Genomic DNA, 25,146 nt, shown 5'->3' with positions numbered 1-25,146 from the left:
CAGTGAGGAGTCCGAGGGAGAAGAGCGTGAACCGTGAGGAGTCTGAGGGAGAAGAGGGTGAACAGTGAGGAGTCTGAGGGAGAAGAAGAGGGAGATGACTGTTGCTGGTGTGTTAATGGTGCCACCTACATTGCTGGAGGCACAGACCCGGACTTGGCACAGGTGAATGGTGAAGATGGCATGGGAGCGTGAGCTCTGGACGTTCATCTGTGTGCTGGCGGTAGTGCGGGAAAAAGCGCCCAGCTTCAAACACTGCATCATCTGAGCTCACAGAAAAAAAATTTGATAGATTTGCATCTATAAATCCCTAATCTACAACAATGTTAAGACTGTGTGGCCTGTAGTTGCACCAAAAAGTTTTTGTTTTTTTTAAACAGGTTTTTAAAAGTGTATTGATACTCATTATATCAAAAATGGTAAAGAAATCAGCTCTGTTCACTTACTCATGTAAAGATCTTAATTGAACAGTGTTGTAATTATAACTGGAAAAGTAAAAAAATATGAACTAGTAAAAAAAAAAAATAGTCCTGGATGGCCTAATGCAGTAATATACAACAAGAATACACACACTCAGCAGTCATACACACACTGTAACCCTAACCTCAGCTGCAGTGGAGACTGTGCGTGTGCTGACTCCCACTGTGTAGATCCCTCCACTGGCATCCTCATGGATCTTAATGTTCGATTTCTGCTTTCTGGCTTCTACATCCCGTGTAGTGTCAAACAGGTCCAGCACTTCTTCATTATACAACTACAAAACAAAGAAAAGTGTTTGATAAGTGTTTCTAAACCATCGAATGTCAGAAGATTAGCTTGTATCTAACCTCAGGACATTCAGAACAGGCTCACAAGGAGGTATTCAGACATTCAGACATATGGTGAAGGACATATGAGGAGTTGAGGAGGACAGTTGACACGGTTCTCGGTCGAATGCTTCAGATCACCACAGTAACGTAAACGTGCTTCTCAGAATCACATTAAGTGAAAAGATAGTGTTCTGCATACAGTGTGCTTTTACAGAATAAAACACTTTTTATGTGTTTGCCTTTTTTCAACAGTGAAACAAACAACCGAACAAACACATAACTCGACAAATCACTGAACTGACAAAAGGATCAGATTAAAGTCATATTTATATTTGTTACTGCTGAAAAAAAAGTAAAGAACTCCATCTGGGATAAACGTTTTTTTGTTTTTCTGCTAGTCAAGAGCAAAAATGAATGTATAACCAATTTTAAAAACTTCAATGGTCTCCAAAGGACTTATCCAAAGGGCTAATTAGTTTGTGAGGTGAGAAAAATAGCCATGCTCACTTCTAAGAACTGGGCGTTGATCTTGAACTCGGGCACAGGGCATCCCTGCTCCCTTGCGGCTTGCTTCCTCTCCTCGATGCCCCTGAAGAGGTGGCTCACTGCACGTGGGATAATGCCAAGCTCATCTTCGTTGATGCTCACGTCAAAACCCGTGCCCATGGTATAGGTCTTCCCTGAGCCAGTCTGGACCGAGGAAAGATGGAGCAAGCAAAAGTGACTGACCACATTGGCAGGGCTAGCATCAGCTGAATGGTAGCTATGGATGTAGTGTAACTGTACCAATTATTGTAAGCTAATATTTAAATAAACTCTTCTTTTTTTATATATATATATAATCAGTGTACTAGTATTGCATTAACCTTTGTAAGATTTCAAACATTTCTTGTTCTTGAACAACACTGTATTGCTGCCCCTTCAACTGTTTTCACATTTTGTAAGGATAAGAGAATTTGACTAAATGAACTAAAAATGAAAACATTATCTCCAATACAAATATTCATTCATTCATTCATTCATCTTCGGTAAGTGCTTTATCCTGGTCAGGGTTGTGGTGGATCCGGAGCCTATCCCAGGAACACTGTGTGCAAAGCGGGAATACGCCCTGGATTGGATGTCACACACTCATTCACACCTACAGGAAATTATGCATAGTCAAGCCACCTAATGGCATTTTTCTGGGAGGTGGGAGGAAACCAGAGAACCAGGAGGAAACCCACATGGCGAGGGGAACATGCACAGAAACTCCACACAGACTGTAACCCAATCTCAGCATACAATATTTTTAAATTTGGATGATTAATGGAAGCTACCAACTAATAAAGGCTTACACATAATAAAATAATACAGGCTGTCCCAAAAGTCTCTATACATTTGAATTTTTAGCAAAATGTCTTCCAAACTTTTTCCTACTTTATTCAAATTATATAATTTTTCACATGGAGTTTAAGAATGCCTTTGACAAAAGAGGAACGTACTGAATTCATGGATCGGGAAGCTGTCACGAGGTTGTGATGGACTTTAACAGGAAACATGGCAAGCAAATCACACACACACGACAGTGCTGCCGAACTTATTGACAAATTCAAAAAGACTGGAAGTGTTGCGGACTGACCAAGGAGCACAACATCCGCTGACGAAGGCACAACAGACGTGGTGCTGGCAAACATAATCCCCTGTTTATGGAGACTTTTGGGACACCTTTTCTAAAAAATAACTTGATTTTATTTGTATGTTCTATTCTACTTTTAATAAAATAATAATAATAATAATAATAATAATAATAATAATAATAATAATAATAAAGTGAGTCATTTTGACCCAAATGTCAAGGGTTAATGCCTAACTTGCATACTTTTGATTACTCAGATGGTGAAAATCGGCTCTTAGCAGTTTAAACGCAATAACCGTGGTGTCATTAAAGCTTTTTGAGCTGCAAAAAACACAAAACCACACGGTTCTGTCCGTGCTAAACTGAAGCCTACTATGAGCTTGGACACCTCTGCAAGGTCAGACAGTGATTGACGGTTCACTACCATTAGTTTGACATATAAAAAGATGCAAGTAGGAGTGTTTCCTTTGTCTGGCGTGGAGCACTGGCATAACCAGGCAGACACAAAAGGGGCTCGGGAATCGTTGTTGTCATGGCCACAGAGAGAGGAATGTGATGGTGTGTCCAAATTCACAAATCACCCCCCTTAAACCTCCTATGCCCCCCCTTCCCTCTGTGATGAGAGAGGATGAGATTTGGGGAGAGAAGGTAGAGCGTCAGGCTTTCCTCCTGTGGAATTCCTGGGTGCTTTTGTAATTGGGATTTGAAGAGCTCTGTACTTAAGAGAAAGAGGAAAAGTCTATCTGACGGACACGTGACTTCTAAGGAACAGCCTATTTGGTTAATTTATCAGGCCTATAAACACACACCCCACAGGCTCACTGTTGAAACATGTCCGATGTTGCACTGTTGACAGAGGTTTCACGGCTTGTTTGCTTTTCTTTGTGGCTGATATGAAATGAACTGAAAACAAGTAAGCACCTTTTATTGTTAAATGCTGTTAGACATGGAACAGACAAGGCAAAAGAGGAAAAAAAAAGATCCAGGCTTGTCATCTCAATAAAAACGTAGCATATGAAAAAGCTGCAACATTTATGTCATCAATCGCTCATGTAAGTGTTTTAATCTCATGCAGTTTTGTGAGGATTACCCATATTAAACGATGTTTGGCATGCTTTACCTGACCGTATGCGAAGATCGTGGCATTGTAGCCCTCGAAGCAGCCTTCAATGAGCTTCTCAGTGCAGTTGCTGTAGATGGCATCCTGCTGGGAGTCCATGTCAAACACATAGTCGTAGGTGAAGGCTTTGTCCTTTCCCAGAATCACCTGGGGCTCTCCAGGGGTCACAAATGTGCAAATGTGACATCCTTCAATCTTCTCTTTTGCCAGCTGAGGACGGATCCTACAGAAGCAGTGAGAGACAGCGTGAGACAGCGTGAGACAATGAGAAACACGGATGGACAGAGAGAGACATAGACAGAGTGAGAAACATAGTTGGACAGAAAGACACACAGAGAGAAAAAGACACTCAGAGAGAGACAAACCGAGAAAAACAGAGACAAACAGACAGAAGGAGATAGACAGAGTGAGTGTGTGTGTGTGTGTGTGTGTGAGAGAGAGAGAGAGGAGGAGAGAAATAGAGAAATACAGACAAACAGACAGAGGAAAAAAAGATTGTGGCAGAGAGACCAACCGAGAGAGAGAGAGATAGAGAGAGAGACCAACCGAGAGGGAGAGAGAGAGAGAGAGAGAGAGAGAGAGAGAGAGAGAAAGAGACCAACCGAGAGAGAGAGAGAGAGAGAATTAACTACAAAGACAAATTAGAAACAGACAGAGAGAGAAACACTGAGAGGCATAGAAAGAGCAGTATAGAGAGAGAGAGAGAGAGACAGCAATACTGAAGGCATAAATATGAATAGAAAAACAGAACTGAGAGCTTTAGAAATGAAAACGCGTAACACTAGTTTACACGTGCATATGACAGATGTCGGGAGTTTTCACGGTGATGATAACGGCAGTAATCACGTGTTGGTCTGTCAATGAACCTTATTAAACACACTTAACGTGCTGACAGTTTGACTGCAGGTATGCAGCTGTTAGCAGTTATGGGGCTGGGAGATGCCCTGGCAAGGCCTGGCTTGCAGTGGTTTAAGTGCCAGGATCCTCCTGAGCACATTACTGCACATTACACTACACCCTGGACAGAGACACTAACATTACCGATATGCAGACAACCGAAGTGTCTAGTAATAGTCAGCGGCATCGAATATGCCTAGATGTGCGCATGAGTAAACCGAGATGTATATACTCAGCTGCTATTTTATTAGAAACAGCTTCTTTACTTGCCCATGTTATCACATACTGCACACCTTCCATAAAGTCACTTTGTAGATCACTTTGTATAGCCCATGTGTTGCTATCACGATTTGGTGGAATCTCTGCATTTGGTCCATCAGTGTAAAGGCACCATCATAGGAGAACCACTGACTTGATATTTGAATGAGCTGCAGGTACAACTATGCTTATATATGTGTATATGTATATTTATTGTGTGGCTGCATAAATTTCCCTGTCTGCCTACTCGTCAGACATGGAAACTAGCGGGCAGCTGTGGCTCAGGTGGTAGAGCGGGTTGTCCACTAATCGGAGGGTTGGTGGTTCGATTCCCGGCCCACATGACTCCACATGCCGAAGTTTCCTTGGGTTAGCGCCTTGCATGGCAGCTCTGCTACCATTGGTGTGTGTGTGAATGGGTGAATGAGAACCAGTGTAAAGAGCTCTGTATAAAAGCGCTATATAAGTGCAGACCATTTACTAGTCTACTGCAGCAAAAATCTCAATTTGTACTAAAACATTGGTGTAACTCAAGGTGAGTTTTAGTCGAGTTAACTGAACTGTTTAGACTAGCAAAATTCGATAATTCTCTCTTTTTTTTTTTTCAATGCTGTCATCTGATCCCAATGTTACAATGGTAATGTTACAAGTGTAAACATTCATTCATTCATAGACCTTCAGTAACATCTTCAGTACTTCATCCTGGTCAGAGGAGAATTGGGCACAAGGCTGGAATACTGTATACTGTATACTTGAACACCCTGAATGCCACGCCTTCTCGCTTAGGTGTAATTTTGCGTAGCCAGTTCACCTAGTGGCATGTTTTGGTAGATTGAAGGAGAGTCGAAAACCCACAGGAAACCCACATGGACATGGCAGAACATACACACTGCCCGGAGCTCAGGCTTGAACTGGGGATGCAGGAGCTGTGAGATGGCAAAACAACCTGATGTGCCACATCCTCTATTAAAATGTTTTCTTTTCTTTCCTCTGAAGCATAAAGCAATTCTTCCTTTCTGTATTAGTTTTTTTTTTGCAGCATGAAATGTTTAATTCTGTCATTGATCGCAGATTTTTTTGGTCAGCGTAGATACCTCTACAGCCATCCCTGCTTAAAGGCCACATTATTTGGGTGTAAAAGTGTAGGTGTACAGGTAAAAGCGGCAGGGGTAAAATGGACTTCAGTCAGTAATTGTACACTTACAACATAAACTCAGTATACTACATAGTACAGTATATACCTAAAGACTTAGTAAATGCAGGTACACGGCAGTAAACTGACCACTAAGTGTACATATGTGGCATGACTGCGGTCCATGAGACAATACGTCACAGTGCTGCACAGCTAATGTTAACCGGCATATGAACAGAGCATTCACTGTTCTGAGAGTAACATGGAAACTCTGCATATCCGTTGAGTACACAGTCACGCCCTGCCTTTCATTAACTCGTTCTGTTTGTTTTTATTCATCCGTTTTCCTACCAAACTACCCCTACTGTCCATGTTTCTCCGAGCCTAACACTGGCCATCCCAACATCCCAACATCCCCTGTCCATTTTCTGACACTTCATTCATTCCAGTCTGGAAACTGAAGGTCTGATTCACTGACTGCAATAAAGCAGCACACACAAGTAGTATTACCACAAGAGTGTCATTACTACTCACAGCACTCATTCGTCGATAAGCAGTGAACGAAAACTCCAGCATTCACTCTAGACTCTGTGTGAGAGGTTTTATTTAGGAATCAAATGCATTATTCATTTACAGCATAGTATCAGTAACATGTCAGTCTTGATGGCTTGATGCTAGCTGCTAACTGGATAGCAGGTTAGTGTTGCAGGTCCTGGCACTGCTTGGGCACGAGCTACAGTAGTAACAGTTCACTGCCACAGAGCTCTTATTGTGTGCCAGTGACATCAGATCCCAGTTATTTAGCATCGCCGTTCTGAGGACCCTATCACCAAGGCCGTGGATGGGAGGAGAGAAGAAGGATGTATCGGGAGGAGAGCCAACAGAAAGACAGGCTGACACAAAATGAACTTCTTAGAGCGATTACACATTCCACACAAGAGCGAAGGTCCAATAACCTTCTCAGATTAACACCCTTAAGTGAGTTTAAAATCATTGAGTTTCTTATAACCTTGTAAAGTGCTTTTGCAACACTATAGCACTACTTGTGAGAGCAGTGTGGTACCTCAGCTGTGGTGTAATGAAAAGCACAGATGAATGAGTGATTGGAAAGTCATGCATGGTGTTTATTTGACACCTCTCTCTAAAGAACTATGGGGTTGGTGGATACTATGGATTAGTGTATTACGCACAAGGCTTAATTAGCATTAATCTTTTCGCTCTGGTTCCCTGAATGCTATGAGGCCATTGCAGTTTATACAGCATACAGGAACTTCTTTTGGGTAGCTCTTATTCTGGCATCAAACTAGAATTTGATATGTGGTTTTTGTTATGTGTCATGACATGTAATACTCTGTGGGACAGAACTGAATCCCTCAGCTTTAGTGTTGATTCAGATCCACAATTTTATTTTACTGTGTTTTTGAGCATCAATACCCTGGTGCTAAAATGCCAGACTTGCATTATCTAAATACACTACATGGCCAAAAATAAGTGGACACCTGAACATGACCCCCATATCTGGGCCTTTCCCAAACTTTTGCCTCAAAGTTAGATGGACATGATTGTCTAGAATGTATTTGCATGCTGTAAGAGTATGATTTCACTACACTGGAACGAAGGAGCAGAAACATGTTCTAGCATGACAATGCCCCTGTGCCCAAAGCCAGCTCCACGAAGACATGGTTTGCCAAGATTGGAGTAGAAGAACTTGAGTGGCCTGCACAGAGCCCTCAACCCCATTGAACATCTCTGTGATGAATTGAAACACGGGACTGAAGGCCAGGCTTCATCTCCTGACATCAGTGCCCGACCTCATTAATGCTCTTGTTGCTGAATGGACACAACTGCCCAAAGCCATGCTTCAAAATAAAGCGTAAAGTCTTCCCAGAAGAGAAGAGTGGAGGCTGCTATAGGAACAAACAAGGGGACAAACTCTGGAATGGGATGTTCAACAAGCACATATGACTGTGACGGTTAAGTGTCCACATACATTTGGCTATTTAGTGTACATAGTTACACACATGTCCAGGGGACATATAGGGACAGCATGTGGGCCCCGTTGCCACCTCACAGCCCAAGGGTCCCTCCTTGTCAAACCTGAGCTCGGGTTACGGTCTGTGCGGCGTTTCACATTAACATTCTCCACGTGATTGGGTAGGGTTATGTTTTTTGGGTTGGACAGAAACCGGAGAACCTGTTTCCTCCCATCTATAAAAAACCTGAAAGTAGGTGGATTGGCTACTGTGTAAAATACCCCTAGGTGTCAATGTGTGTGTGGATGATGTCTTGGGATGGAGTGATACCCATCCAGGGTGGTGTTGTGCAGTGTCTCTCTTGGTCGATCCTTCAGCCTTTAAACACCTAATAAAACCTCCTGGTCCAGCTCTTAAACTTGGCCTTTAGTTAAAATTCTGAGATGGTAATAAAAATACAGCCATTTCTTGGCCTGACTCTCCACATGGTGTTCATGTAGCAACTCTGGGGCTCAAACACAGGTTTCAGATTTAGGTTTAAATGTAAACAAAACACTGCCAGGACCAGGATAAGGGCTGCCTTCATGGGTCTTTCTATACTTTACCCTGCTGAAAAAGCTGGATTGAGTGAGGCCTTTTCAGTCCTTCTCTTGTATTTCAGTCATCATACTATTTTCATTTAACAACCAGAATTAGTAATAACCATATGCTTTTAACTAAAACATAAAGCACTATTAGCATTTTGCTATAGCAGGTAAACCGATTTGAGGGAAAAGAGGTGAATATTGAGGGAAAAGGTGAGCTGTATAAGGCTCTCAAACCTTCTAACCACTAACCCTGAGATGGGTTTACTAAGTTTTAAGCTACAGGCCTCATTACAACAATTACAGTGACCGCTAACCTCACTGAGCTTCCTCTTCTCAGGGTTTGAGCTGAGCTACAATTCTATAAATGTAATGTTTGTTCTGGATTATCTCATTTACTTGCTGATAACAGATAAAAGTAAAACTCTTTAATAACTTAAAGATGGGATTCCCTGCCCACTTGCTGGTCCAGTGACAATATCATGTTTGTCTTTTTCCCGGAAACAGGAACACGAGTAGGAAGTGCGTATACACAGACGTGCAGGCAGCCAAATAAATCACACCCTTCAAGATCCTAAAATTTGAGGCCAGAAAAGTGTACAAAAGATATCATACCCTCTTATCCCTGAGGAGTGAGGAGTGTCTGATGCTAAGACTACTTACTTACTAACAATATAGTTAATATTCATAGAAATAACTGTGAGATATATTGGGTAATAGAAATAATTTTAAAAACACACTTTATTGCTATACAACTTCTATAGTTTAGGACTGCAGGTACAATCCTTGCGCGCCCAACACGTTGCCCTACCACAGGATGTCTCATGCAAAGTCATTTCCATAAATACATATTTACATATTTAAATCGTCAGCTTGAATCTACAACACAGATATGCTACATTATCCAAGCAACTTCATCATTTGTGTAACAGGCTTTCAGTACAACTCCACCTTCACACAATGGTAGCCTGAGACATGGAATAAAACTCCTTAACTCACTGTGTTTGCATTGCAAATTAAAACAATTTTGCATCTGATGTACAAATGCCACTGAAATGTCATTTCAGTTGTCCAATGTTAAGAGAATAGAAGACTTTATTTGTTAGCAAACATGCAGTGGTGCTTGAATGCTTGTGAATCCTTTACAATTTTCTATATATCTGCTAAAATAATGACCTAAAATATCATCAGATCTTCACAAGTCCTAAAAGTAGACGAAGAGAAACGAATTAAATAAATGAGACAAAAATATTATACTTGGTCATTTAATTATTGACGAAAATGATGCAATATTAAATATCTGTGAGTGGCAAAAGTATGTGAACCTTTGCTTTCAGTATCTGGTGTGACCCCTTTGTGCAGCAATAACTGCAACTAAACATTTTCTGCAGCTGTTGATCAGTCCTGTACATCAGCCTGGAGGAATTTTTCACCCGTTCCTCAGTACATAACTTCAGCTCTGGGATGTTGGTGGGTTTCCTCACATGAACTGATTGCTTCAGATCCTTCCACAACATTTCTAAAGGATTAAGGGCAGGACTTTAACTTGGCCATTCCAAAACATTAACTTTATTCTCCTTTAACCATTCTCCTTTAACCATAGAATGACTTGCAGGGTCATTGTCCCACTGCATGGCCCACTTTCTCTTGAGATTCAGTTCATGGACAGATGTCCTGACATTTTCTTTTATAATTTGCTGTTATAATTCAGAATTCAGTGTTTCATCAATGATGGCAAGTCGTCCTGGCCCAGATGCAGCAAAACAGGCCCAAACCATGATACTACCACCATCATGTTTCACAGATGGGATATGGTTCTTATGCTGGAATCCAGTGTTTTCCTTCTCCAAACATAACACTTCTCATTTAAACCAAAAATTCTATTTTGGTCTTGTCCGTCCACAAAAATGTTTTCCATTAGCCTTCTGGCTTGTGCACATGATTTTTAGCTAACTACAGATGGGCAGTAATGTTCTTTTTGGAGAGCAGTGACATTCTCGTTGCAACCCTGCCATACACACCATTCTGGTTCAGTGTTCTCCTGATGGTGGACTCATGAACATTAGCAATAGCCGATGTGTGAGAGGCCTTTAGTTGCTTAGAAGTTACCCTGGGTTCCTCTGTGACCTCATGGACTACTAAACATCTTGCTCTTGGAGTAATCTTTGTTGGTTGACCAGTCCTGGGGAGGGTAACAATGGTCTTGAATTTATTCCATTTCCAGTCTGGTGGAGTCCAAACTCTTTAGAGATGATTTTTAACCATTTTGAGCATCAACCACTCTTTTTCTGAGGTCCTCAGAAATATCCTTTGATTGTGCCATGATACACTTCCACAAATATGTGTTGTGAAGATCAGACTTTGAAAGATCCCTGTTTTTTAAATAAAACAGGGTGCCCACTCACAACCATTGATTGAAAACACCTGACTAATTTCACCTTTAAATTAAACTGCTAATCCTAGAGGTTCACATACTTTTGCCACATTTGCAAACATTTGATCCTCTTGGAAACTGTGTCTATTAATAAAGTTGATTCTAATTTTAAAAATTTGAAGGTGTGATAAATGTGGGGGTTTACTTATTTTTTCCATGTGACTGATCTTCTTCTTTCATAATATAAATTGTGAAAATTATTACAAAAGGGCAGTGATAATTAATGGGCACTGTTTCAAAGATGATCAAATGTTTGCTTGTCCAAGTATGTCAAAAACGCCAACAATTTCCATGGGGTGTACTTATACATGACTGTATACTTAGGACATGTGGAAAACTGTGTAAATTTGATTTCACCAAAGTGTTCTTTTAAACCCTTACCTCAGCCGTGAAAAGACAGAAATAACTATATCTCCCACTACTGCTGGCTATTTTGACCTTTGCTAATCTCAGGCCTAATGGAGGCTTATCTAGCACCAGGGCTTTAGGTGTCACATGTTAGAGAGGCCAATATGGAAAATAACTTAGAAAGTAACTAAGACTAATCTGCAGGAGCAGTAGCTGTATCATAAGTCTCTGAGTCATGCACATGAATCGATCACAATGATGCTACTGATCTGAAATGGGTCTCTAGAGAGGACATGGACATTATGGGCGATTTGATTTCCTGCTCTCATTAGCAGCTGACTCACTGTCTGTCCCAGAGATGAGAGCTCTTCTGTAGCTGACCTCATCTTGCATCATTTCTACTAAAATGATTTTGTAATTACTATGCATTCCAACATCACATGATCCCTGAAGAACATTTATGAAAAAGGGAGACCAGCTCCTTTTGTCAAAGTGCACTTAAAAGTACCAGAGGAAGGCCTGCTGTTATAGGAAAATCAAATATGTGCTACTGTTAGATGATTCCAGTTATTTCCTGAAGTGTTTGCCAAGGTTAATATATTTGTATTTAACAAATGGCATACATTTGATCCATTTATAGGTATATTTATAGTCATATTTATTGTGACTAAACATCAGCTAAACAAGTTAATTCCTGTCATCACTTATGTTATATGAGCTATAAACATTCTTCCTCAACAGCTTCTTTCTCGGGTTCTTTTTTTCCCCCTCAATGTTGCTGTAATTCTCAGTAATGGGTTTCATAAAGGAATTGCTCAGTCAGTGATAACTATTTTACAAGCAGTACTGAGTGCTTATGAATTTCAACACATCATCTTTTCAGTGTGCTTGCAGCCTCCATGGATGATGACTCATTATAGATTTATTGCTGAGAGGTGCAGTATGAGAACCCTGATGAGCTGTACAAACCCTTAATAATAAGCATGCACACAGCAGCCCATCCAAGTTATTACTTTGTCTAATAAACTAGAATCAAGATATTTATTATCTTAATAAACATCATTGAAATGGCCACTTCTTGATGCACCATTATTTAGTGATAATATGCTTTTCACGATTTACACCTTGCCTTGATCAAACCCTACTTTTAACATAAAACGTTAATGGAACAAAGAGACTGCAGGATGTGTGTGCGTTTTTTTTTTTTTTAAGAACTGTCTTAGATTGCAACAGAAGCTGTACAATGCTGCATAAGTGTTTACCTTACGTGCTTACGTACGATTTAGTCAGGATGAATTTAGGTTATCTAAGACAATCAAACTATTGTGTTTTACATAGTCAAATGTTGGTCTGTATAAAAGTCCTAGACCCATAACTGAGCCAAATCTGTTATGAAAGAGCATGTCTTACATATCGCTTAATGATTTAGGAATTAGAATTATTTGTGGTGGAGAGCTGAGGCTTAATGGGGAATAAAGTCACAAAGGAAATGAAAATTTGTATTTCAGTTTTGATGACTAATTTTCAAGTTAGTTATACTATAAACAGCATAGCAGACCAATTATATGTTTTGTTATTCAATTCCTACACCAATTATACATCTGGTCATTCAGCAACATGTTTGTGGGCATCATCAACCTATGTGTGGTGAAAAAATCATAGTATGTAATAAAAATTGGAAAAAATTGGACCTCTAAGTGAGAAATATATATTCAGAAAATATGTATTAAAATGGAGCAGTACATCTTATACTCTACTGTGCAAAATGTTTGTACTTCTGAGGAAAAAATGTAAAGTAATATGAAAGAAAACCATATAAACTATACTACATAGACACTATATAAATGAATCTATACTTGGTGTAACCAGCATAGTGTATAAAAGTAGTATATTACTTAATATGTTACTTCCTTTAACATACAAAAGAGTGAGGATTATGTATAATACATAATCTCTGGATGCTCCCAAAAGTAAGGGAAACATGATCATGGTTCTCTTTTGTGATATAGTGTTGCTTTCCTCTCCTTTCTCTCACTTCCAGCTGAACGGCAGGGTCACTTTTCATTCATTCATTCAAACACACCAACAGTGGTGTCTCATCTAACCTGCTCCTCTGAACTCAGGAAATGACGGCCACATGAAAAGGAACGGGGGGGGGGGGGGGGGGGGGGGACTGGATGTGAAACTGGCAGAAACTGGATGTGAGAATTTTCCCCTTGTCAGAACATCTGGCCCCGTTTGTCATTCCTACTGTGATTTCAAAAAGCCCTGCTTACCTGTGCGACACCACACGCCCGAGACAAAGGCCTTCTCAAATTTGTGGTGTTTTGAATTGAGGCTAAGCTGCTGTCGACATGTTCAGTGGTTGGTACTCGGGGCAGTTTACCGTTTTTAGTTCAAGGGCCACTATTGTTAAGACGTAGAGGTAATGTCTGGAACGATGACATTCAGGAACAGGTACAAACAAGCCTCTTTCAGCCCTACAGTAAATGTTCAGGGGACATATTACATTCAACTTTCCATGATCCCTTTACAAGGTACAGATTCACAGAGTGCTGATGCTAGATGCCAGACTTCATAAGACAAACCACAGAAGCATGTAGGTCTACACTGATTCCCATTTTTCCATCGTAACACCAATATCAAAGATATGAATCGATCCTATTTTGACAAAAACTGAGGTCATGCTGTCCAAGTGAAATGTCACAAGCATTATGTACAAGTGATGTTCGCATGCATTAGGTACTGTAAGAGATGTTTGAGTATAATCATTTCTCCCCAGTTTGATTTTTTGCCAATTCCCACCCACTAGCAGGCTCTCCCATATTATACAACGGCTACCAATTTTCCTCCAAAACATGTGAAGACAGCACAGCATGTTTTCAAACTGATGCTCATGCTGTGTCACAAGGCAGTGTAATACACTTGGAGGAAAGCACTATCCACCCTCTCAGACATGCATGAGCTTACAGATCCTCACAAATGGCTAGTGTATCTGTGATTGAAAAGGGCGAGACAGTATGCCATCCGTCCCACCCAGACAGCACGGCCGACTTTCCTCTCCTGACTCCAGTGGCTCCCAGCCAGGGTACTTGGACATGGAACGCTTTTCTGTTGCATCACTCAAGAACTTTGAGTATTATTTAATAGTAATCAGAAAAGTTGCATGACTAGTATGACTCTAGGAAAGCATACCATCAAAGAAGGTGTGTGGCTGCTGCTAGGTTATGAAAAGTTGCAATGTTGATTATCTCACTATTATTATTATTATTATTATTATTATTATTAGCAATAGTTGCATTAGAATTATTATCAGTATTATTATATAACATATTTTGTTACTGATTAATTCTATGATTAAATAATAATGATAGCATCACTATGAGCTAAAGTCACACAGGTAGGGAACCGTTTAAGATTTTTTATCGTATCACGGGTGAGTGTGGCTATAGAGTGTTAAAATAAGCTCCTACTGCGTAGTGTCTGAAACACACCGTTTATTTTCAGTCTTTTGCCTAATGCTCAAGTTAAATACCCCAAGGCATTATCTAGCTAACGAACATGAACTGAAATACTATTTTTACAGAGCTGGGAGATAAGATTAAAAGAATGTGTCAAGCTTCAGATCTGCTAATCGTTATGAGCGCTTTTTTGTGGCTGCTTAGTGCTCTTTATAGTGCTGCAATGCCAGCTTTGCAGTCAAATTACATTGCTAATACTACTCTGAAACCCTTGATAAAACCTGTAGAAGAGGGGCGCGTGTGTGTCTCTTCACAACATTTCCGAGTACACAACCAGATTCATGTCCCTGTCTTACTTCAAGGCATAAAACATGTCAGCTGAACAGATCAGAAAATATTGTAAATGTAAAACATTTAGCGATCTGGAATTTTAGACCGACATCAGCCCATATTTGTAATTCTGACTCATATTACTTTCATACTGTTGGCAGGTTGATTGATCGTAGCTTTTTATCAACTATAATGGCAGAAGAGGAACTTTGGCAGAGTCAGCCTCCCTAAAAGCTGCATTCACTTACTCAAAAGAATGCAAGTTAAGTTACCAGTGGTCTCAAAGCACCCTGAATGGTTCACTGATCAGCTCTGACAGCTTCCTCTGTCAAAGGTCATGATGCACACATGAGCGGCGGCAGGAAAAAGGGCAGAGGGCATACGCGGAGCTGTCATATTGCCTCATACTCCGGTCAATGAGTGGAAAGCCAGTAAACACAAGGACGCAAAAACAGGCAGCCACCTCCCCTCCAAAAGCAGTGCGGTTGTTAATGGAAAGGGACTGCTGATTCCAGTGTGATTTGATATTGGCTGACAGTACATAAGGGAAATGCTGAAAACACAAGATAAGGAAAAATGTTGAATCCTGTTGTCATCCTGCACTTATTGGAAGCTGAATATGAGCAGTTTGCTATTCCAACAACAACCAAACAGGATCAGTGTGATTTTAGAGAATTCAAGACACTGACTTATGCTTCTTAAATTAATTGATTTTAAAACACAATGCAAACCAGTTACCCTGAAGTTTACAAAGTTTTTTAGAACCTTATCTAGAACCCTACTGCTCAATCGATATGCAACTTATGCACCTTTAAGAGAAAAGAAGCAAGTAAACATTTTATACCATATTTAGGCATTTTAATAATTTTCAAAAGACAAAAGCCACATCTGACTCCAGCTCTGCATCACAGGAATACACCGATTTCCTAAAAAGACAAGAAATTCTACCCATTTTGCTCTCACTTTTAGGTCTGTCCAATTTGTTTGATGCTTTTGTCCATCTTTCTCTTCTAATCTTTAGCCTTTTACTCTCCCCTCTTTCCTAATCTCTTCCATCTTATACATAGTTTATTTCAATAATCTTTAGACTTTTAAGTTACCTCTGTATAGTATGTTCTTGAATGTGTTCTTGTATGTGATATATAATAAATTTGACTTGACTTCAATAAAATAAAAAACACAAAGAGGAAGGAAAATCTGTTTACAGAATTCTTTAATGATCTTCTAAATCAGAAAGTATATACCAGGGATTTGCAAGGTCTTTCCTCAGACTTCTGTGCACTTCAACTGTGTCATGAGGGCGTTTCAAGCAAAACACACTACAGATAAACACACCACATGGACAACTCGACTGAAGCTCTCCCTGCCATGCATTTAGCTAGAGCAGAAAGGCGATAAGATAAACCTCAAGAGGTTGCGGAAGTCAAGCTCCCGCTCCGATTGCCAGCCACTTTGATAAACGCTTAGAGATTTTCGGCTTTTGCAAAACATGAGGAGTGGATTTTCTGGGTGACTTCATCTAAAATGAGTCAGCGGTTTCTTATGAACCAGATGACAGATGGCTCTCAGAGATGTGGTCCTCTTTCAGCTCTCGACAACTGGCTCATAAATATTGATAAGAAGGTCCACACAATTAGATACGGACGACGGAGCAGGAGGATGTCTCGGGTAGCCTGACTAACAAAAGACCCGGTAACAGGCTTTGATGGACGTTACCAACCAGCCCAAAGATTATGATGACCTTGGACATGAAAAACACATAGCACTCAGCCTCATTCCTATAAAGATTATAAATCCACTAAGGGTCAACCAGCTTGCTCAATAATGGCTGCCCTTCTGACTTTTGGCCCATTTGCTTTCCAAACTGAAGTAAAGTCTTGGATCAAAACAAGACTAGCACTAGAAGAGAAATGAACACAACACTGCAAAGCAACTTGTAACTCCATTGACTGAGTGATGAACGTTACAAAGAGCACCATTGTATGCTCGAAGGCTTTTCATTATTAATGGCTTTGTTTAAGCTTGCATTGTACAGTGGCACTCAAAGGACCAGCAGCTGAGTCCAAGGCAGACACGGTCACGTGTTTCCAATGAGCCCTTCATACAGCACACTCACTTATAGAGATGCTTACGCTAACTGTGTATCAATCATTGAATGAAACTTGGCTGGTGGGTTCATTTCACTGCTGTGTGCAAAAGTCATGGCACAAGAACATCACATTGGCGAACGCCAACTGTGCTGATATGTAGTTGTGACAAGAAACAGATTACTACACATTCTATCTACTATCTCAAATTTCAACGGCTAAAGTTCTGTACAACTGGGAGTTCAAATCCCAACGCTGCAAGAGAGCTACTGTTGAAGCCTTGAGCAAGATTCAAAGGAAACACTAACGTTTCTCAATCCAATCACTATCAACTGCATCTGAAGCAAACCTCTTCATATAAACTCCATTATAATGGGAGTCTATGTAGAAAACATATCTTTCATAAATTCTTCATGCAAAGGCAAAGAATATATGGTTATACGTTCTCGACACAATTAGTTGAGCAATACAAAGTGCTGTTAACAAGTATTTACCCCCATCCTGATTTCTTCTGTTTTTGTGTACATCTCGTACTAAATTGTTTCAGAAATTCTAACAAAATCTAAGATAAAACAAAGGCAACCTGAGTAAACACAAAATACAGCTTTTAAATGATAATGTTATTTATTGAAGCAAAAACGTTATCCAATACTTTGCATAGCTGGGTCTGTGTGAAAATTTATTTGCCCCCCGGTAGTTACTAATTCCCCAAATCTATGAAACTGCACTCATAATGGGGTTCAGCTGGACTAGACACAACCAGACCTGATTACTGCAAACCCTGTTCAATCACATCAACACTTAAATAGAACTTTTTCAACAGCATGAAGTTGGTTAAAAGGTCTTACACAGTAACACACTATGCCAAAGTTGAAAGAAATTCCAGAAATGATGAGGAAGAAGGTGATTGAAATACATCAGTCTGGAAAAGGTTACAAAGCTATTTAAAAGGCTCTGGGACTCCAAAGAACCACAGTGAGAGCTATTATCTCTAAATGGAAAAACTCAGCACAATAGTGAACCTTCCCAGAAGTGGCCGACCTTCCAAGATTCCTCCAAGAGCACAGCAACTACTCATCCAGGAAGCAACAAAAGAGCCAAATACAGCATCAAAGGACCTACAGTCCTCTCTTGCATCAATAAAGGTCACTGTTCATGACTCCACTATCAGAAAGACACTGGGCAAAAATGGCCTCCATGGAAGAGTGGTGAGGTGAAAACCACTGCTAACCCAGAAGAACATTAAGGCTCGTCTAAATTTTGCCAAAACACACCTTGATGATCCTCAAACCTTTTGGGAGAATGTTCTGTGGACTGATGAGTTGAAAGTGGAACTGTTTGGAAGACAGGAGTCCTGTTACATCTGGCATAAACCAAACACAGAATTATACAAAAAGCTCATCATACCTACAGTCAAGCAAAAACTTTTTCACAGCACTGTAGTCGGTGTCCATCTGAACACACATCGATGCAATAAAACCAGAAAATTGAACATCACTGGAATTGCTGTTTACTATAGGATAAAACATCACCTTTAGTAAAATATCCTGCCTATAATGTCTTTATTGTTAGTGTTTAATGAGCGTTCGATTCATGTTACGTAACTGTGTATGGTGGCTTTTGGTCTTGGAAAACACATCAGATGCTGCTTTTGCTGAATTCTGACAAATAGATAAAAATGAAGGTTTTTGGCCAAAATTAGGTTTTTTGGCTATGGCTTCTGCTTAATAGGAATAAAAACTGCACCCACAACAGCCCTTTGTGGATAAGCTTGGACACCCCTGATCTATAAGCTACGTTGACATCTTTACTTTATTGACTTTATAATCTTGTCTAGGCTTCCTGCAGAGATCAGGCTAGGTAAGGAGTCAGTTTAACAACAACAAAAAAATCTGTAATAAAAGCAATCAGGCTCCATAAAGACGTCTAATATCTGTGATTCCCTCACACAGTGAATGTAAGACATTGATCAAGTTGTTGGTTAGCCATGTGCATATGTGCCTATTCAATTCACTTAGTAATCAGATATGTCAAAATATTCATGATGCTTTTCTGAAATGAAATGAAACCTTTAAAAAAGATTTTCTCCAATCTCACTTTTGGACGCCACCAAATGTTTAAAATGATATAACCTCTGGGTGTGATGCATGTAAAAGAGAAAAAAAAAAAAACATATCAGGCCAGGAAAGCCTGTAGTTTTCAGTAAGATTCATTTTATTTCCGTAATATATAACATTAAAACCACTGAGAGGTGAAGTGAATAGCATTGATTACCTCGTTACAACGTCACCTGTCAAGGGGTGGGATATATTAGACAGCAAGTGAACAGACAGTTCTCGAAGTTGATGTGTTTGAAGTGGAAGCAGGAAAAATGGGCAAGCTGTAAGGATCTGAGCGACTTTGACAAAGGCCAAATTGTGAAGGCTAGACGACTGGGACAGAGAATCTCCAAAACAGCAGGTCTTGTTGGGTGTTCCCAGCATGCAGTGGTTACCAAAATGGTCCAAGGAAATACAACCGGTAAACCATCAACAGGCTCATGTGCGCCCAAGGCTCACTGATGCCCGTGGGGTGTGAAGGCTTGCCCAACTGGTCCGATCCCACAGAAGAACTACTGTAGCAAATATTTCACTGCGTTTCTCAGGTCACCACACATTTTCAATCCATACCGATTAAGCTTAACTGTCCTTATATTGTATAATAAGTGTGTTTTGAGTCAGAATGTATTCATTTTTCTCGTAATTGCACATACCCTGCCGATGCAGTAGACTGACATCAGATTGAAAATGCCGGTATGATCCTTTAACTCTCATCTGCTCCACCTGTACATTCTTGAATCTATGCTCTGACCTCAACTTCCTTCCATGTTGTGTGATATGAAGAAAGCTCTTTACTCTACTGTGCATGTGTATTTATATAATGGCAATGCCACCTTTTATTTCAGTCCACTAGGTTTGAGAAAAGCCCTGACTACAGTACATGATCCTCAAAGGCAGGAAGAGAGCTTCTAAACATATTTCCTGCATTAAGGACATAATACCTTGATGAATTTCAAAGTCTGTCATTTAACCCAACATGAATGAGGTGATGTCAACACATGGCATAGGTCCAGCAACTACAGACAGGTGTGTGAATGAAGTGTGGATTATCAGTACAAGCCCAGTACGTCCAAAGTCCCTGGCAGGTTTCTTTACCAGCATCAGCACCACTAATTAACAGGCTGCCTTGGCTTTGCAAACAAACACTCAATGACAACTTGAGTTCACTGAACGTTGGACATGTTGACTATAATGACATTATGTACTGATGTATAATAGTTCTGAACGCTATTTAAAAAGTGACCGGACAAACAAAACTCAATATGAAGAAAAGAAATGCTGCTATAACCAGGAAATGAAGTAATTCTCCAAGGAAACCTGTTCTGATACCCTAAACAGACAAACAGTGCAATGCCACCAAGACAAAAAGACTGAGCTTCAGGAATTAAAATAAAATGATGTGGTTTAGGTCTTGAGTTAAAGCTGCATTAATGAGGCCACAGCTTAATCTACTGTTCTTTATCATGTCCTACATGCCTTCGAGCTTATTTGTACAAGTAAGGAATAATAAAATTAAACAAATACATTAAAAAAACGACTATTGCACCTGTAAGTGTTGATCTACTTCTTTCTAAGTATTAGACAAGGTCCCAGAAGGATTAGGACTTGACACACAGGTCACAGGACGTGTATGTCTCATTGTATTGCCACAAATGCAAATCAGGCTCAAGATAGCATAAAGATGACTCAACTATTAGATCGTTTGTTAGAAAAATGTGCACCCACTGTTTTATCGAAAGAAACCCTGTGTCATGTCAAAATACAGTTTTGTCCTATGACTAATTTTTCATGTACAAGAACACTGAAAGCACTAAAGCTAGCACAAATATCCTATATATTTTTATTAATAAATGAGCACAAGAGCACATGCAATTGCAATCCACTGCATGTTTTTTTTTTAAACTGTGTGCACCTGCCAACACTATTCTTTCTCTTGCCATTTATTTTCCTGGTGTTTGCTATGCAAAGAGGATGTTTCCATACGAACGCCCAAGTATTTACTAGACACAGAGCGCGCACTAGGTGACATTAGGCCCAAGCTGAAAACAATCAGTAAACTGCATGCTGGGTCAGACTCTGGTAACTGGAGCTGAAACAGTCATGCTAGAATAAAGTAACCTGAGCCAGGCTACGAGGCTTTTGTCCTGAACAGTGCCTTCTTCAATGACAAAAGCACACAATATATGCCTCTACCTGCTTCCTGTTTTAGTACCAGCGTCATTCAGCTGCTTTCAGAACGTCATTTTCTCTCTTTACATCACAGGTGTTTTCAAAGGTGGCTTTGTGCAACATTTCTTCTCTTATTCACCTGTGACATATTGTACATATATACAGTACATACATACAAAACTCACAACCCCTTATGATTGGTGTGCGTAACATCCTACAGCGTAATATCCAGGAACAACTGGCATATTAATCTTATTAATCCAAGAGTTGATTCTTCTTTTCCCATTAACATCCTTCAGGAACATGGTTTGTGCTCTCTTTGGTTAACAGTTTCCTACCATAATCGTGCACACCTGACCATCTAATCATTGCCTTAAGAAGTTCTTAATCAACTAAAACAGGTGTGTTACGATTTTGGTTGGAAATGAAACCTGCAGTGAGGGAGATCTCGAGGAGGAGGATTGGTCAGCACTGCTATAAAAGTAAATACTTGTGTATATACAGTACAACTAATTTAAACGTAAGAAGTACTGCTTTGTTTACGTCCAATGCTGTGAGCGGCCATGTTTATGATGGCCCACCATAAACTGGAAAGGACCTCGCGTTTGAGAATTACAGTACCCCAAGCTGACGAGTAAGAATTTCAAGTTTTCATGGGCTTTTCCTGGTTGGAGGCTGGGAATTACAAGTCACAACCTTGAGTCGAATGCAGCATTATTTGAAGCCCTTGCTTCAAATCATCAATGCAGCAATGCTTCAATCTGTCCAGTTCTCTCACATCCTCATCTGTACACTCTGCTCAAACAGATGATGTTTCAAAGCTTTAACCTTCGTGGTAATGCCATCTTGGGCTAGTCATCTCATAAACTGATGACCTGAACCGAGCTGAGTTGTAACTCAGCACAAGCGCGTCCAGAGTCCAGCGTTTGCGGTGTCCACCCTTTCTACTGGGTTTCACATTAACCCTTTACTGCATGCTGTTGCAATTTGGCAACAATTAATCCATCTCCATTAGGGATGGGCGATATATTATGGTTTGTGATATACCGGTAGAAATTCTCCCCACAATAAGAATGAGTCTTCCCGTGATAATAACAATAAAGCCTAGTTGATGATGTATTTCTGTGTGCGACGGTGTGTGACCCGTTCGCAGCTCACGTGCAGAGTGAAAACAAGTACGGCGGAAGGCGGACGTGAAGCTGAGGAGGAGTTTATCGCTAAACGAGGAGCTAGCTCTACAATCTGGAACTGGATTGGTTACCGAAAATCAGCTTTATTTTTAGATCAGTGTTTGTGTTTCACAGCTATCACTTGTAGCTAAAAACAGTGGTGCACGGTACTATATTTATATCATCACTGATATCGTTATCACAATAAATACCAGAAAATATCCTGATATAGTTTCATGTCCATATCACCCATCCTTAATCTCCAAATTTTTGATACAATGATACAAAACGACCATCTTTCCATGTAATTAGAAAAAGGGGGTTTTCACTTGGACATAACAAAATCATGCCATGCCACATGACCAATTCATAATAAATTTGATTAAGTTTTCAATATTTAGGCAAAACTATTTAAAGGAAAACATTTCAACACTTTTACATGCTTACTAAGTGGTAAAAAAAATCCCTCAGCCTGGAAAATGCAGTAATTGGAATTGTAATCTCATACAGGTGTTATTCCTGACTATATGATATATTAATCCGTTAATCGAGAACCACAAATAATTCAAGTAATAAAAATAATTTTCTTTTTTTATGTAAATGTAATCATTCATGCAGTACAGGGTTAATATGGCATTGAATATCGCTAAAGTGGTGAAAGAAATTGCTTGTTTTTTTGTTCTCAGGAGCTAAAAACTGACAGTCATTCCTTATTTTCCTCCTATTGAACACCACTGTAGAAATGTCCCGCTGTGACGTCCAGCTTCTCAAATACAGCATGGACCAGAAAAGTTAATCGCATCACAAATATTTCAACATGAAGACATTTCATATATTTCAGGGAGACCGATTCCTTCAAGTTTAACTCTTCAGGAAGTAGTTAAGGCCTGTACTTATGATCTGACCTCTTGTTCCAAACACAGTTGTCCACACAGCAAGTGCTTTTCACAACATTTAATCCACTGGCTACATTTCTAAAATGGACTACATCCAAGATACAACACACCAAACACCACAATGCCTGCAAAAGAGTCATTACAGTGCATGCTGTGAATGATGGGAGTCAAATCTTCTCCGTCTTTCTTTCAGTCTCATGTGCATAGGAAGCCAGTAGTTAAGGTTATGGGAAGATTATGACTTTCATTTCAGCAAGCAAATGAACCCTAAACTGCTTGAATCTTTTCTGCCCTGTCTATTGCTGTATAAAGGTAGATGCACTGTCTCGGGATATTTGGCCAGCTAAGTAGGTCAGGATGTATTATGCTATGAAATCAATACAAATGAGAATTATTCAAATTAGCTACATGTTTTTACTGTAAAGGAACTCCCTCATTATCATAAATTGCAGAATACAAAGCTTTAGGCTGGATCCCATATGGCGCCCTACTACCTATAGAAGTGCACTACATGCAGTCCACAATAAAGCTCGTCTACACCCTATGTAGTGCACGACAGTCCGAATAAAAGGCGATTCAGGATGCGGCTCGAGCCCAGTCCTCCATACCAGGCTTTGTGGCCAAATAACAGGTACATGGCGAAGAGGCGGTGCCTAAATGAGCATCAGTGGACAAGAGAGCGGACATGTAGAGACTACAGGCCTACCTTAAAGCCACTCGTACAGAACTTTCATCCTGTCCGGTCGTCATGATGTAAAAACAGCAGAATCAACGCGCATATATTCGGCACGCGCGTCCTTCTCTCTCTCGCTTGCTTGCTTTCTCTCTCTCTCTCTCGCGCGCGCGCGCGTGCGTGCGTGCGATCGGCTTAAACAGGTAGCTACAGCGGCAGCGTCGCTCCTCTTATTCTGCCATGCTGCTCCTCCTTTTCATGAGTCGGCTCGTTTTATAGTTTTCTTACAAAATAAATCTTGATTCATTCATGTTCCGCCCTCCTGTGCGCTGAGAGCTTTTATCCTAGCTGTATTTTTCTATACATTCCCAATACCGCGTATCCAGGCAGCAGCAGCTGAACCTTGCACTGCATTCGAGCGGACTCATTTGGCCCAGTGGGCGTGTCTCCACGAGAGGTAAGCGTCATTAGGCCACACCTTCCGATCTGCTCGGTCACGATAAAAAAAAAAAAAGCTGTCGATTGAATGGCCAATGGTTAGACATAATGTGTACTTGTTAGGGTGCAAAAAAAAATTAAAAAACACTCTTTCATGCCCTGTGTAGTCCACGTGTGTAGGGAGCATGGAGGCATTTGAGATTCAGCAGCTCTTTGTGTCAATTTCTAATTGTAGCCCTATTGTAAAAGCAAAGTATAGGGTATTATGTATCATATTAAATTAGGATTTCTACTGGACCCTTAGGAACATTCTCCCGATTTATCATGTATCTTTTATGTAGGAGGAACAGTTCTTCTTCCTCCTATTATTATTATTATTATTATTATTATTATTATTATTATTATTATACTAGTAGTATTAATAGTAGTAATATTTTTCGAAAAGCTCTTTAAAAGGATCCATCCATCTTCTATACCACTTCATATTTTTCAGGGTCATGGGGAACCTGGAGCCTATCCCAGGGAGCATCAGGCGGGGTACACCCTGGACAGGGTGCCAGTCCATCACAGGGCACAATCACATAGACATTCACACACCCATTCATACACTTTGGACATGCCAATCAGCCTACCATGCATGTCTTTGGACTGGGGGAG

At 40.2% G+C, this 25,146-nt stretch overlaps 1 protein-coding gene across 5 annotated transcripts in view; it reads right to left on the bottom strand.

Moving 5' to 3' along the window:
* Window positions 1-24,458, bottom strand: part of LOC108279892 (kinesin-like protein KIF21A) — a 53,229-nt gene extending 28,771 nt beyond the window's left edge. For 3 of the 5 annotated variants that reach the window (XM_017494499.2, XM_017494501.2, XM_017494500.2), the window contains exons 1-5: window positions 24,085-24,457; window positions 3,542-3,764; window positions 1,314-1,496; window positions 602-751; window positions 130-261 (exon numbers count right to left, since the gene is read on the bottom strand). In XM_017494499.2, the coding sequence (XP_017349988.1) occupies window positions 130-261; window positions 602-751; window positions 1,314-1,496; window positions 3,542-3,764; window positions 24,085-24,128 (732 nt within the window). In that variant the 5' untranslated portion in view covers window positions 24,129-24,457. Of the gene's footprint in view, window positions 1-129; window positions 262-443; window positions 483-601; window positions 752-1,313; window positions 1,497-3,541; window positions 3,765-24,084 lie in introns of those variants that run through there. The other 2 variants (XM_017494498.2, XM_053688068.1) reach the window with 2 other exon arrangements.
* Window positions 24,459-25,146: the final 688 nt, after the last annotated feature.

Source organism: Ictalurus punctatus, chromosome 19 (genome assembly GCF_001660625.3).
Source record: "Ictalurus punctatus breed USDA103 chromosome 19, Coco_2.0, whole genome shotgun sequence".
NCBI lineage: Eukaryota > Metazoa > Chordata > Actinopteri > Siluriformes > Ictaluridae > Ictalurus > Ictalurus punctatus.
The sequence above is the reverse complement of the archived record's forward strand: the minus strand, read 5'-3'. Positions and strand labels throughout refer to the sequence as shown.